Below are 15,362 nucleotides of genomic sequence, written 5' to 3'. Positions count from 1 at the left end.
AAGAAGGAGGAAGAGGAGGAGCCTGTGGGGTCCGTGAGACCTTGACCTTGGGTCAGCAGGACCCGTGAGTTGGGTCGACAAAGGTAACTTTCTCTGGTGTGACCTAACCTTGTCTGATGCTTTGCCCCCCTGCCTGGCCTGGCTTGCTTAACCCTAGCTTGCTTATCCCTTGCTTGGCTTGCTTATCCCTTGCCTGGCTAGCTTTTCCCTTGCCTGGCTTGCCTTGATCATCCCTTACATTGCTTGGCTTGCTTATCCCTTGCCTGGCCCGCCTGATCCTTCCTATGTGTGACGGGCTCCACTCGTTCACTCACTGCCTGGTTTGCCTGACGACTTGTCCCCGTTGCTGGCCTGCTTCGCTGCTCTTTCACTTGGCCTGGCTGATTCATCGGCCGGGGACAAACACGTAACGTGAACTTTGACCCCAGTATGACACTCGGAGAGAGAGAGAGAGAGAGAGAGAGAGAGAGAGAGAGAGAGAGAGAGAGAGAGAGAGAGAGAGAGAGAGAGAGAGAGAGAGAGAAAGGAACAGGTCATAGACGAAGGGGAATTCCATTAGTAATCGAAAGGGTCATTCATCTTATTAATTGCTCCGATGTATAGTATTTATACAACCTCAGCTTCCACTAAAGTGGTGGCCGTTCGAATCCTGCTGTAGGAGGATATATATGCGCTGCTGCCCAGATGCAGGGAAATGTGGACTCCTTTGAAGTGAGAATTACTTTGACGAGAGACTCCTAGCCATACAACCTCGCCAAAGGTGACTTTACACATGAGATGAAATCTCTCGCAGGCGGACCCCAGTCACACCTATTCAGCATCATAGTCCATTGATCTGATCTGTGTCGCTGTCAACGGCTTGTATACCGTGCATCCCAGGTCTTATCTTGTGAGCGGCTGCGCAAAAGAATTGTAGAGGTAACAAAGGGTCTTTGTCAGACCCCAGTGGCCAGATACCCATCACATGTACTGCCTGGTGCTTGACATCTAAGGTTTCCACACAAGTGACACAGGTTGGAATTCTTACCGTTCGAATATGTGTATATATATATATATATATATATATATATATATATATATATATATATATATATATATATATATATATATATATATATATATATATGTAGGTTTGCGGCAGGGGTGTGTGATGTCTCCATGGTTGTTTAATTTGTTTATGGATGGGGTTGTTAGGGAGGTAAATGCAAGAGTCCTGGAAAGAGGGGCAAGTATGAAGTCTGTTGGGGATGAGAGAGCTTGGGAAGTGAGTCAGTTGTTGTTCGCTGATGATACAGCGCTGGTGGCTGATTCATGTGAGAAACTGCAGAAGCTGGTGACTGAGTTTGGTAAAGTGTGTGGAAGAAGAAAGTTAAGAGTAAATGTGAATAAGAGCAAGGTTATTAGGTACAGTAGGGTTGAGGGTCAAGTCAATTGGGAGGTGAGTTTGAATGGAGAAAAACTGGAGGAAGTGAAGTGTTTTAGATATCTGGGAGTGGATCTGTCAGCGGATGGAACCATGGAAGCGGAAGTGGATCATAGGGTGGGGGAGGGGGCGAAAATTTTGGGAGCCTTGAAAAATGTGTGGAAGTCGAGAACATTATCTCGGAAAGCAAAAATGGGTATGTTTGAAGGAATAGTGGTTCCAACAATGTTGTATGGTTGCGAGGCGTGGGCTATGGATAGAGTTGTGCGCAGGAGGATGGATGTGCTGGAAATGAGATGTTTGAGGACAATGTGTGGTGTGAGGTGGTTTGATCGAGTAAGTAACGTAAGGGTAAGAGAGATGTGTGGAAATAAAAAGAGCGTGGTTGAGAGAGCAGAAGAGGGTGTTTTGAAATGGTTTGGGCACATGGAGAGAATGAGTGAGGAAAGATTGACCAAGAGGATATATGTGTCGGAGGTGGAGGGAACGAGGAGAAGAGGGAGACCAAATTGGAGGTGGAAAGATGGAGTGAAAAAGATTTTGTGTGATCGGGGCCTGAACATGCAGGAGGGTGAAAGGAGGGCAAGGAATAGAGTGAATTGGAGCGATGTGGTATACAGGGTTTGACGTGCTGTCAGTGGATTGAATCAAGGCATGTGAAGCGTCTGGGGTAAACCATGGAAAGCTGTGTAGGTATGTATATTTGCGTGTGTGGACGTGTGTATGTACATGTGTATGGGGGGGGGGGGGGTTGGGCCATTTCTTTCGTCTGTTTCCTTGCGCTACCTCGCAAACGCGGGAGACAGCGACAAAGTATAAAAAAAAAAAAAAAAAAAAAAAAATATATATATATATATATATATATATATATATATATATATATATATATATATATATATCTATATATATATATATATGATAGATGATATTGTTACAATGCTACTGGGCGACATTATGCTAAGCAGAAATCTATACACAAATGCCTCCATCTACGTGACACACAGCGACACACTCCCTCCTCACATCCCATCAACCAACCCCCCTTCCTCATATATCCTTCCTGGCCTCCAGTCTACCAACCCACCTCCAATCCACTCACCCACCTCTCTACCAACGCCCAACTTCTAAACATGGTCCACTAGCTCTACCCTCAACCTAAATGCCCACGAGTCCATCGCCCTACACTCCATGATGTAAAAACAAAGAACATCACAAAGCCAAGTGACATCATTTGACCACCGTGGCACCCCCGCTGCGCTCACACGGGACATCCCTAGCTGTCGGCACCAGAAAGCTTGGGTAGGTTTGTTTGGGCTTCAAATGCCTACCAAATAGCCAAGGGGGATCACATCACGGCCGTCACCCTCAAGCTGCTATACACATCAACCGAAAAATCTTCCGAACACCTTTACCGAACACGCTTTCGCTCTAACGTAGACGTGGATCCTCCGCAGGATCTCACTTGGGTCCCAGAACATCACTGGAATGCTTTGTCCTTATACAACAGACAGATACAGACGTTCCACATAAAACTGATCTAATATCCATGTGGCTTTGATCATCAGAAGGCTTCACACACTATCATTGTTCCCCCTTCATTGCTTCGGTCTGGAGCGAAACTGCACTTTCGTTTGCAGTGATCACTCGAGTTGCGATCCCCCTCCCCTTGGTTCCTGAGCTGGCTAGTTACTCCTGCAGGTGTTCCTAGGGCTCCAGGAAGCTGGCTCGTCCTACCCGCCACAGATCCTCCGAGCTGTGCTCTCGCGCTTGCCCTTCTCCACTACACTACTGATCTCTGCCTGAAAAGGTTAACAACAAGCTCTATAAAGGTCATCTTTAGCCAACCCACGTCAGCATGTCAACTACGGGTAAAGCTTTCAGACGATTACTTAACATTACTTAAGTGTATCACTTAATTATCATTCCTTAAGTGCATCTCATAATTGACATTACATAAGTGTATTTCATAATTACGTAAGAATTAACATTACTTAAGTGTATCTCATGATTAACATTGCTTAAGTGCATCTCATAATTAACATCATTCAAGTGTATTTCTTAAGAATGCGCCTATAAACACTCTCTCTCTCTCTCTCTCTCTCTCTCTCTCTCTCTCTCTCTCTCTCTCTCTCTCTCTCTCTCTCTCTCTCTCTCTCTCATTTTTCCACGTAACATCTTTCATCTCCCCACGAAGTCTATCCTCTCTTATCCACCAAGATGCATCCCATCTGTGCAGGGGTCCACCACAGGAACGTAAGGTATTAGATTCAACAACAACAGAAGACAAGCATCGACAGGTGTAAGGTAATGCTTTGTCTTACGATTTAAACAGAATCGAGTCTTTACTTCCTTATTCTGTCTCGTTTCTATATTTCTTTAAACAAATATATGCCCAAAGATTCTATATTCTATACATCTATGATAAATCTCTTCATCTATCCCCTGTAGTCTATACTAACACCAGATTCACACTGTATTTTCCACTTTAAATTGTACGGTGGGTAAGAGGATGGGTAGTTCGAGCTGAAAGGGGACCCCCTCTCTCCACTATCTAAATGACGTCACAGGGCAATGAGTAGATAGGGTTGGTCCTATACGAATGTCGTAACGGAAAACTGACGAATGAGACGCTTGATTTACGTTGACGTCACGAGGGAGATCACACGAATCAGATGTCACGTTCCGGAGAAGTCAGTGACGACTTTGACGAATAAGACGACGCCTTTGCACGCAACGTACATCATCGCCAAACCTGACAGCAGCCAAGTTAGGCATCAGACCAGACACCCAGTCCTCCCTCCAGTGTGTGCATGCAGCTCAACACGTTCCTCCAGCCCGCGCCGCCCCCCCTTACCAATCCCTGCCAAACTGGCGACATCATCAACCCAATCACCTGGAGAGTGTCTCTTGAGTTAAACACGTTCCTTCACCTCTGCTTTGGGAATGGTACTCGCATCTCTTGTCACGAGAGAGAGAGAGAGAGAGAGAGAGAGAGAGAGAGAGAGAGAGAGAGAGAGAGAGAGAGAGAGAGAGAGAGAGAGAGAGAGGAGAGGAGAGGAGAGGAGAGGAGAGGAGAGGAGAGGAGAGGAGAGAAGAGAAGAGAGAGGAGAGGAGAGGAGAGGAGAGGAGAGGAGAGAGAGAGAGAACGCTTGAACCTGTGATTGTGTCCCTCCCTCAGTTTATGCCCAGAGCCGCCGCCCCTCATACGATCAGAGAAGTTAAGCAACACTGGGTCTGGTTAGTACCTGGATGGGTGACCGCCTGCCTGGTAACACTAGACGACTGTTGCCATATGCGGTTGGCCGCCCATGCGCCAGTCCTGCCTACATGGCAACATCTCTCTCATCCATCGTTTCACTCATTCTCACTCCATCTTATACATGATTCTAGGAGCTCATCAAGGATTATTGCTGTGCTCCCTCCACCATCATCTAAGTGTAAAATGCTCCTATGGGGCCACCCTTCAAGGCCTCCATGTCTCATGGCAACCCATGGTTCAAGGCCTCCATGTCTCATGGCAACCCACAGTTCAAGGCCTCCATGTCTCATGGCGACACACCCTTCAAGACCTCCATGTCTCATGGCGACGTCTCATGTTCACTGTAAATGCAAAACCATCGGGTAGACGCCATCTTCATCGCATGGTCATTATGAGGAAGGTATGAGCAGGATGATGAGGGAGGAGGAGGAGAAGGAGGAGGAGGAGGAGGAGGAGGAGGAGGAGGAGGAGGAGGAGGAGGAGGAGGAGGAGGAGGAACGTGGGGGGTTAAAAATCAAGTTCCCTCCATCAACCAGAAGGTGAAGGGTCGACCATCACCCTCTTGGCTGACCACGGACACTGTACCTGTGTGACACCCAGGAGACCGTGGATGTACCACAGGTGCCACATGGTACCTGGAGACTGGGTGTAGACCACCTACCGTACCTGGAGACTGGGTATAGACCACCTGCCGTACTAGGGGACTGGGTATAGACCTACAGACCACCTGCGGTACACCAGGCCTACAGACCACCTGCTGTACAGTGGATGTAAACCATCTGCGGTACCTGGAGACTTGGTATAGACCTACAGACCACCTGCTGTACACTGGATGTAGACCACCTGCTGTACCTGTACACTGGGTATCGACCTACAGACCACGATAAATGTTAAATGAAATCCCATCTCTTTTTCGTAATCCCACAACACAAACTAAATGGTGACTTTAACAACACACACATTACTACGAAGATGACGGTGTTACACAGACAACAGACACGCCATAAACACATCGGTATATCCTTTACCCTTACAAGAAGCAATGGCGATAAAAACCAGTGCCTCAACTTTAGCACTTCCTGATCTGTTGGCTCATGTAACACACTAACCTATATCGTGTTGGAGGAGGCAAGTGCTACTTGAGGTGTCACTGGCGAGGAACATGAGCAACGCAGCTGAAAGTCACATGGGAACAAGAAAGTGACACGACCAGCGCGGATGAAGGTCATAAGGGATCATGCAAGTATAATGACCAGCCGAAGAGACAAGGGAACAACACAGAGGGCGACATAAGGAGTGTCAACATGGGCTGGATGGGAGTCAAAGCTTCTTTAAGGAGGAAAAAAAAAGAATCAGATCCTCCTGACGGAGAGGAGGGTCAAGGAACCTACCGTGGTTCTGAGACACCTGTCCATGCCTCCCTTTCGTCACTAAGATAAAGCAGACCCCTCGACATCACCCAGGATAATTCCCCGGGAAGAAAACCTCATTATCATCCGTTGTCTTAATCAGTTTTCTCATCAGTCCCCAGCTGTCACAGGCCCCAGCTGTCCCAGGATCCGTGCTGATGTTGCTGCGTTTAACACAAGGGTTCCAGCTGTCCCAGGACCCGTGCTTCTGCGTTCAACACCAGGCCCCCCCAGCTGTCCAAGGACCCGTGCTGCTGTTCCTGCGGTCAACACCAGGCCCCCAGCTGTCCCAAGACCCATGCTGCTGTTGCTGCGGTCAACACCAGGCCCCCAGCTGTCCAAGGACCCGTGCTGCTGTTGCTGCGGTCAACACCAGGCCCCCAGCTGTCCTAGGACCCGTGCTTCTGCGGTCAACACCAGGCCCCCAGCTGTCCCAAGACCCGTGCTGCTGTTGCTGCGGTCAACACCAGGCCCTCAGCTGTCCCAAGACCCATGCGGTCGGACTGGTACGGTCAACACCAGCTCCCAGCTGTCCCAGGACCCGTGCAGTCAACACCAGTCCCTAGTTGTCCTAGGACCCGTGCTGCTGCTGCTGCTGCTGCTCCGGTCATCGCCCCACAAGACTCATGCAGCCCACAACACAGCGGCTGTTAATCCCGGCTTCATCTGGTCTCAACAGTTCCATGACCCAATGATAACATCCTAAGATATTCAGCTCCGAATATGCTCGAGTCGTGTCCAGTGCGAGGGGCCACCCGCCTGACCCAGCCACAGTGGCATGTACGGGGTTCATGTTGCCCACGTCTGACCCCGCAACACACTCGCAACATTGGGGTCATCTGCAGCATCTAACACTGAGGTCATCTGCAGCATCTAACACTGAGGTCATCTGGAGCATCTAACACTGAGGTCATCTGTAGCATCTAACACTGAGGTTATTTGGAGCATCTAACACTGAGGTCATCTGGAGCATCTAACACAGAGGTCATCTGCAGCATCTAACACTGAGGTCATCTGGAGCATCTAACGCTGAGGTCAACTGTAGCATCTAACACTGAGGTCATCTGGAGCATCTAACACTGAGGTCATCTGCAGCATCTAACACTGAGGTCATCTGGAGCATCTAACACTGAGGTCATCTGCAGCATCTAACACTGAGGTCATCTCCAACATCCAACACTGAAGCTATCGAAACCTACTTATGTTACTATCTCGTATAATCATACCTATCCACTTATCTCTAACACATATATAAAACTACACGTCTCTACCCTTCTTATGTTTAGGGGTAAAGATAATTTTCCCGTACCTATACCTATCATAAACTTGCCTTCCTCCTCAACTCTAAGAGTACATGAAGCTTCATTAAGCTTACATGAAGCTTCATTGTGGCTTTTCTTGATCAGTCTGCTTGTGTGAGGATGCGGGCACCAGGTCCGCGCACCCTTCACAACCTGGTTGAACAAGTATTCATTTTTTTCCCCCAGTGGGTCTGTACTGGGCGTGGCATAACGCCAGTAATACAGGAAGTGAGGAGGATTCAAACTGCTTCTCCCGATTTCAATTGTGGTGCATATATATATTTTTTTAATGGTGATAGACAACAGATTCTACCAAGAGATCTACGATGATTAGTGGGGAAGATATCTACCCTCTACTTACTATCTCCTACTTAACGTAAGGGGACGGCTTAGAGGAATGGTGAGCTGAGGTGTGCTGGAAGTCCATCCCCTCCTGTATAATTAATGTCTACAAGCAGGAACGGGGGAAAAAGAGAGGCCACGCGAGGATTTCCACCCTCTCGAAAGCTTAAGTCGTCTGTTCATGATGCTGCCCTGCTTATGCGGAGGAAGATGTGTGTGTGTGTGTGTGTGTGTGTGTGTGTGTGTGTGTGTGTGTGTGTGTGTGTGTGTGTGTGATCTCTGTGGATATGGGGAGAAAGAATAGTCCCGCCCGGTGGACTTGGCCGGCTTCCTGAGCGCTGCAGGAACACCATAGAAGATAGAAGAGACCTCTGGAGCAGAAAATGAAGGTATACATACATATAATCATACATCATACAATCCCAGGACTCCTGTTCAGATGTCTCCTACCCTCACAACACGGTCTGGTACCTTACATTAACTTGCATATGCCTTACGATGGTTTTGGAGGTCTTCTACACTGAAAGCTGGGTCTGGGACCTTACCTCACCTTCTGTATACCTTACGATGGTTTTGAAGGTCTTCTATCCTGACAGCTGGGTCTGGGACCTTACCTCACCTTCTGTATGCCTGACGTTGGTTTAGGAGGTCTTCTACCCACCCTTACCTCCGCACAGGTCGGTCATGTTGCTCCCGTGTCATCCTCTACCCTCAGTGGGCCAGCACTACCACTTGAGGTCATTGATTTGAACATCCTCCCTCATTACTGACTCAATTGCTCTGCCTTTGTCCTACAGCTTCATGTAATATTTTGAGTTTAGGGTTAACCACTTCGCACAGTATAACTTATATGGATTTCTTACATATATACTGTTTTATACTTCATTTCATAATGAGTGAGCAATGCAACTGATATTGGTATATAAAGACTTATGGGTTCTTAATGGATGTGTCGACTCCAAGGTGTTAGGTTGGTGCCCTGCACCTACGCCCACTACCTATGACTATATAACTATACCTATATCGTTTATGATGACCAGTGACACTGTTCCTATCTAACCCGTATATCTGAATAGCTCACAGAGTTCATTCAAGGTTGTAAAAACAACATAGGTTCATAGCAGTAAAGCACACATGTAGGTGTAGGATCTTAAAAGGTTATGATCCAATCGCTCCTAACCCTTCTCTCTTCCATAATGGGCTGGTTTATGGTTTCTAGCCTCTCCCTGTAATTCGGCTCCAACATTTCAGGTATCTTTTGCTGTATTTCTCTCAATTTCCTCTACTAGTTCGTTCTGCTTCTTAGTGACGTGACCGAACAGTGTGTGTGTGTGTGTGTGTGTGTGTGTGTGTGTGTGTGTGTGTGTGTGTGTGTGTGTGCACTTTACAAAGAGACAGACAAAAGACAAGCACACAATGTATAGTCTGCCACCAGAGCCGTGTCATCTGCAAATAGCAGCTGACTCACCTTCCACTCTCTCCTACCCTTACCCCAGCATACAACTGACCCACCACACTCTACAAAACCCTCACAGTTAGCTATCTATCTCATGATACACAGATAGATAGATAGATGAATAGAGACATATAAGAATATACAGGCATAAATAACCGAGGCATATCATTAGATAATACGAACCATCTGAACGAACGAGAAAAACTATACCAAAATAATTCAGGACGCTGTGGTCAAACGCTGACACAAAAACCTTCCTCCGCAGTTTATAACCCACAGACATGAACCTTCCCTCAGCTTGCAGATAATCTAGATAAACTACATCGCAACACAGACACTTTGTATAAATACACCTACACACACTGCTCTCGGTACCAGGCTTCCCCTACGTGTCAACCCCTCCAGCGAAGTTATCATCAATCAAGTCCTCATAAAAATAACAATAATAATACTAATAATAATAATAATAACAATAATAATGATAATAATAATAATAACTTAGGTAATTTATCGCGCGGGAAGATCTTGGCGTAGGCATAATATCCTGACCTATAGAAAATGGGATTTCAAGGCACACTCAGCTATGAAGCTGAGACATCCCCTCCTCCCTTCACCCTTCCGCCTGTCTGCTACGGCAAAATATACGTTATGTATTCTGTCGTTAGAGCCGAGAACTAGCCGGATCTGTAGCCTGATGCTGTGGTCTTGAGTGTTTTAGGGGACGTTTGGCCGTAACACCATCTGGTGGGGGGGTGTGTGTGGTCACTTGTGTTACGAAGGTTGTGGTTGGTGCGAGCCTTGTGTTACACTGGTGTTAACAAACTTGTGTTACACATGTGTTGCGCAGGTGCTAGACTTGTGTTTACACAGATGCTGTACTTGTGTTTACAAAGCTGCTGAACTTGTGTTAAGCAGGTGTTAATCTTGTTTTAAGCAGGTGTACGACAGGTGTTTCGCAAGTGTTAGACTTGTGTTTACGCAGGTGTTAGATGTATGTTACGCAGGTGCTAAACTTGCTCTATTGCAGGATGGCAACCAAGTGCTAAATTTTGTGTTACACACTTGCCAAACGTGCGTTACTGTGATATACTTTGTGTTACTCTGAACACTTCCAACAAGAATACAGTAGGCGATACAGTGGGGAAAAAAATCAGGAGGACTTCACTGAAAATACAGCAAACATGTATACGACGGGTGAGGTTCAACGACAACAGAGTTAGCTAATGAGATGAACTAAAGGAATAACTGGTATTAAAACTACAGCGTAAGACGGCTTCACGCTTGTTAAATATACGCCCTAAATTGGATGGTTAGCGACAGGTGCTAAACCGGATAGTTAAAACTACATGAAAAAAATACAAACACAAACGGTAATATATATATATATATATATATATATATATATATATATATATATATATATATATATATATATATATATATATATATATATATGCAAGCGCTACATTGGAAAGTTAAACATTGATACTTAAGCAAACATTTAAACAGAAACACAAATCTTAGTTAAACACGGCAATTACTTAAGTCCACAAGAAGATATTGGCTATTCATTGGTGAGAGAGACGCATGCAAATCAAATATTATCATTATAATAATTATCATTATCATTCTTATCAATAATAGCAACATTGTTATGATCATTCTTATCAATAATAATATAATCATTATACAACCCTAGAAACCATTTTACTGTGCTCCTCCAGTTTCAACACTGCACTCCACGCAGTAGCAGGGAAATGATGGACTCCTTAGGAGCGAGCGAGTCTTTCACGACACTCTGGGCTCCCTTCTCTTCCACTGACGGTGACACCTGGGCTCCCAACCCAAGGTTACACCTCCTCACTTGAAGGCGTTACCAGCTCCGGGCGTAACTAACGCACATATGGGCAGGTAAAAAAGAAAAAAGAAGAAAGGTGGGATGGTGTGTGGGTGTGGGTGTGTGGGATGGTGGGTGGGGTCGAAAGGGTATTATCATGGCGTTCAACAAGTACTATTTAACTGGACGGTTACGTTGCAATCAAAGCAACGTGTACTAAATAATAAATCATTGAGCGACTGAAGCTTCCTCTTCCGCCTCACATTATGTCCGGTCCCTTGACATTACACACACACAGGTGTCCATCACCGTCGAGGCATAAAAAAACAAAAACAAAATAAGACAACAAAAAACAAATACACTTGGAGATTATCACCAGCGTTCAGTGCAGTGTGTGTGTGTGTGTTGTGTGTGTGTGTGTGTGTGTCCCAGGCGAACGAGGCGTTGAAGGGGAACGTCAGGTAGGACTATCGTGTGAGGCAAATGACATGGACAATCCCCTACGGCCGTTTCTCGCGTCAGCGACGTAGCGCCAGGAACATATCGATCCTCCAGCTGATGCGTGGGACGTCCACTCCACGTCCGTGACACTAACATGAGCCAAGCGACGTTGAGTCTCAAGACATCAGACTAGACTGCAACACCTTACGACCTACAGCGACATTGAAAGAGACTAGCCTAAAACTGGGCCATAGAAAACGCGAATACAGAAGAACATTGGCTTGCGTACTGGTATACTAACACTAAACACTAATAGCCAATGGTAATTAGAGCAATCTAGCAATGATACGCGACATTAACGACCATCCCCGAAATTCTTTTGTAATTGCATTATGACGCGTCTTCAGTCGAACAACAGTTACAGTAAGTCTAAGGTTCCGCCGAGACGAACGAATGATCGTTAAACTAACGTCTAAACGAGGCGACTTGTTGACCTGACCAAAACGACCGAGACCAGTCGTGGAAGCAGGTGTTGGCAGTCCTGAAGTGAAGGATGGTTAGGAGGAATTAATACGGTACCATTGCATTGGTTGTATGATGTATGGGTTAATACGGTACCATTGGTAGTATGATGCATGGGTCAATACGGTACCATAGGTAATATGATGTATGGGTTAATAGGTACCATTGGTAGTATGATGTATGGGTTAATACGGTACCATTGGTAGTATAATGTATGGGTTAATACGGTACCATTGGTAGTATGATGTATGGGTTAATACGGTACCATTGGTAGTATAATGTATGGGTTAATACGGTACCAATGGTAATATGATGTATGGGTTAATACGGTACCATTGGTAGTATGATATATGGGTTAATACGGTACCATTGGTAGTATGATGTATGGGTTAATACGGTACCATTGGTAGTATGATGTATGGGTTAATGGTAGAAACCCGGGCCTGATTATATTGCTCATCTTACCAAAAATACGATTGGTTTCAACGACATGTCTTAGCATCTCTCTCTCTCTCTACACAAAGACGATACGAATTGCCATAACTCTCTCAATATGGAATTACGCTACACCCAAATTGGCTACAGTGACAAACTAACAATATGCACATCTCCCAAATCCTTAGAATTAATCTATAGCCCAAATTGGCTACAGTGACACAGGCTAACAATCTGTCCATCTCCCATATCCTTTGTACGAATGACAATGATCGCCTTTATAATCCACTACTTCGTTCACCTCATCCCAACAAAGAAAATGAACATTCGATTACGAAAGTAATAGAATATTAGCACGAATATTAAAAAGCAGCGGACATTCGTACTAACACGAATACTAGTAGAAAGGCAACTTGTAATCATATCCTAATTTTGAAAGCCGTTGATACACATGAGATAAACATAAGGGGTTTACGGCAGAGAAATACATAGCCTGTGCCACAATCTGCTCGGCCAAAGTACATCCTATTTATATGGATAGCTACGACGTTGCACTCGCCTTCTCAATATCTCTTTCCATCCTTCAATCTTTAGCCTACTATCCCTTTTCTCCTATCCCAACTACCATCCCCTTTCTATCCCAACCACTATTCCATGTCTCCTATCCCAACAACACGACACAAATGATGATCTACAACTACAAAATTGGAACTGCAACATGGACCAGTGTACCAAGAGCGGATGCAACAACTGCTTGATATCACCGTACAGCAATTGTGTGGTTCTGTCTGGTATGACACGAACACAAAAGGATGGACCATATTTGTTGCTCTGTATGAGAACAGATTATCATCGTTAGCTTGAACTACGTTAAGCAAGGCCAGCTTTGTTAACTTTTCCCTTGAGACAAATTACCTAATCTTTTATTCTTTCAAATTTGGATACATTAAGCATTGTTTACTTTTATCTTACATCAAGGTTACCTTATATACATACATATATATATATATATATATATATATATATATATATATATATATATATATATATATATATACATATATATATATATATATATATATATATATATATATATGAACTTGTAGACCATGAAGGTTTCAAGATCAAAGCAAGAAATTTTGTTTAAGCGCTTTCGTGTATTCCATCGGTATAAGATGAGATCTTGTTAACATCTACTGATGTCTGTGTATATTTTCCTCCATCTGTGATTTATTACTGTTTGCATCTGAAGATGGGTTGAAACACACGAAAGCCCCTAAGCAAATTTTCTTGCTTTGATTTCCCTCCATGGTCTGCAACTTCATCTGTGATCGTTATGTGTCTGCTTCGTCAATACATCATATATATATATATATATATATATATATATATATATATATATATATATATATATATATATATATATATATAATACTAGGTAACAGCTAAGTTCTTAGGTGAAGGGAGGAACTTGTTACTAGCGGGTAAATACCGAAAAACAGGTTAGGAGACAGACCTTCAGTGGTACGATTTTTTTTTTTTGACACTTTAAGCTAGATAATTCCCAAGAGATCATGAAAACCAAACACTCAGGATTATCAAAAAATGACTTCGATGTTGATGTTGATTATTATCAAGCCTCAATGATGAACATTTAAAAACTTAGATCGTCAGCATGAAATGTCAATATAAAGGTTAAATGCTTGTCCCAAAAAAGGAAAACTACTTTGGTACCAAACACCTAAAGTAATCTATGCCATTTACATGCAAAAGTCCCCAAATTGCGTGGTTTATGTCAGTACACTATATACTCGTGGGGCTGACAAAGTACACATGAAAGAAATCTCATTTCTTGCTTACCTTCTTTCTCTGATAGGCGAGTGAAGTGTGAGTCCCATGACAGCAGCTGCTGCTAGGCTATCCTGGCACGGGCTGGAGGTATCCTACCTTGCTCGACAACCTCCACCTAAGTCAAATGCCTGCAAGTGTCACCTGTACACCAGAGTCCTCCGTAACTGTTCACAACACAAGTCAGTCTCCGAAGTAGTTTCCCCTGCGTTAGCCGTTTTCATTTTTGAACCAATACATTCTTACGGTTCACATTATCATGACAAGTTATACTACTACACACCGGGACAATATATCTCTTTTTTGGTATTTCAAGACCACGTGAGTTTACCCACGTGTCTAGAGGAGGTCCAGCACTAAAGGAGGGAGTGATCTACATGACAGCAGGAGTCGTGTGAACAAGAGAGTAACACAGAGAAGGACCAGAGGTGAGGTAGCCGTGCGAGTGTAGCAGCGGGTGACCGTCGACCGACACAGCACCAGCGTTCACAACCTTCCGCCACCACTGCCGAGCCCACACTGACTCCTCCTCGCTCTACTCTCCTGCCAATGTCTCCTGGACCCCCGCCACCATTACCAACACCACCACCGCTACCGCCACCACCATCACCACTAACGCCACCACCACCACTGCCGCCACCGTCACCACTAACGCCGCCAACACCACCACGAACGCTGTGCCACCAACTCACTCACGACGCGTCCACGACTTAGTCCCCACCGCCTCCAGCACTGTGCCCCACCATTAATACAACCATCACCACCCACCACCTTAGCAAACTACGGGACAAGTGAGGTCACTCAAGAAGTCTTCGTTAGGTTATAATTGAGATCACCTTCAGCAGTATTGCGTCCATCCGCCATAGGACCCCTCCCTTCAGAGACATAAGACTGCTCCTGCCGGCACGACTAAAGTCTGCCTGGCGAGAACTGAGCGAAAATTGTATTTTGCGTTGGCTACCTGGTGGGCTTAAGACCTTGGCGAAGTAAGCTCTGGTCACCATAGAGGTAATGTAAGACGTAGGGGAAACCTCGGCGGTGCCATAGTACTGCTTTACCTGAGGTGGCCTGCGGGCTGTCCCTACTACT

The 15,362-nt window shown here is 45.1% G+C and overlaps 1 protein-coding gene across 4 annotated transcripts in view; it reads right to left on the bottom strand.

The window, feature by feature from the left end:
- Window positions 1–15,362, bottom strand: part of LOC139763801 (uncharacterized) — a 471,998-nt gene that overhangs the window by 134,532 nt on the left and 322,104 nt on the right. Inside the window, exon 1 of one of the 4 annotated variants that reach the window (XM_071690059.1) lies at window positions 14,286–14,876. The exons of 2 other annotated variants lie outside the window; for them this stretch is intronic. Coding sequence is in view for 1 of the 2 variants with exons in the window: in XM_071690060.1 (XP_071546161.1) it covers window positions 14,286–14,323 (38 nt within the window). In the remaining variant the exon portion in view is untranslated. Of the gene's footprint in view, window positions 1–14,285; window positions 14,877–15,362 lie in introns of those variants that run through there. One more of the 4 variants, XM_071690060.1, reaches the window with a different exon arrangement.

This window comes from Panulirus ornatus, chromosome 48 (genome assembly GCF_036320965.1).
Source record: "Panulirus ornatus isolate Po-2019 chromosome 48, ASM3632096v1, whole genome shotgun sequence".
NCBI classification, from domain to species: Eukaryota; Metazoa; Arthropoda; class Malacostraca; order Decapoda; family Palinuridae; genus Panulirus; species Panulirus ornatus.
The sequence above is the reverse complement of the archived record's forward strand: the minus strand, read 5'-3'. Positions and strand labels throughout refer to the sequence as shown.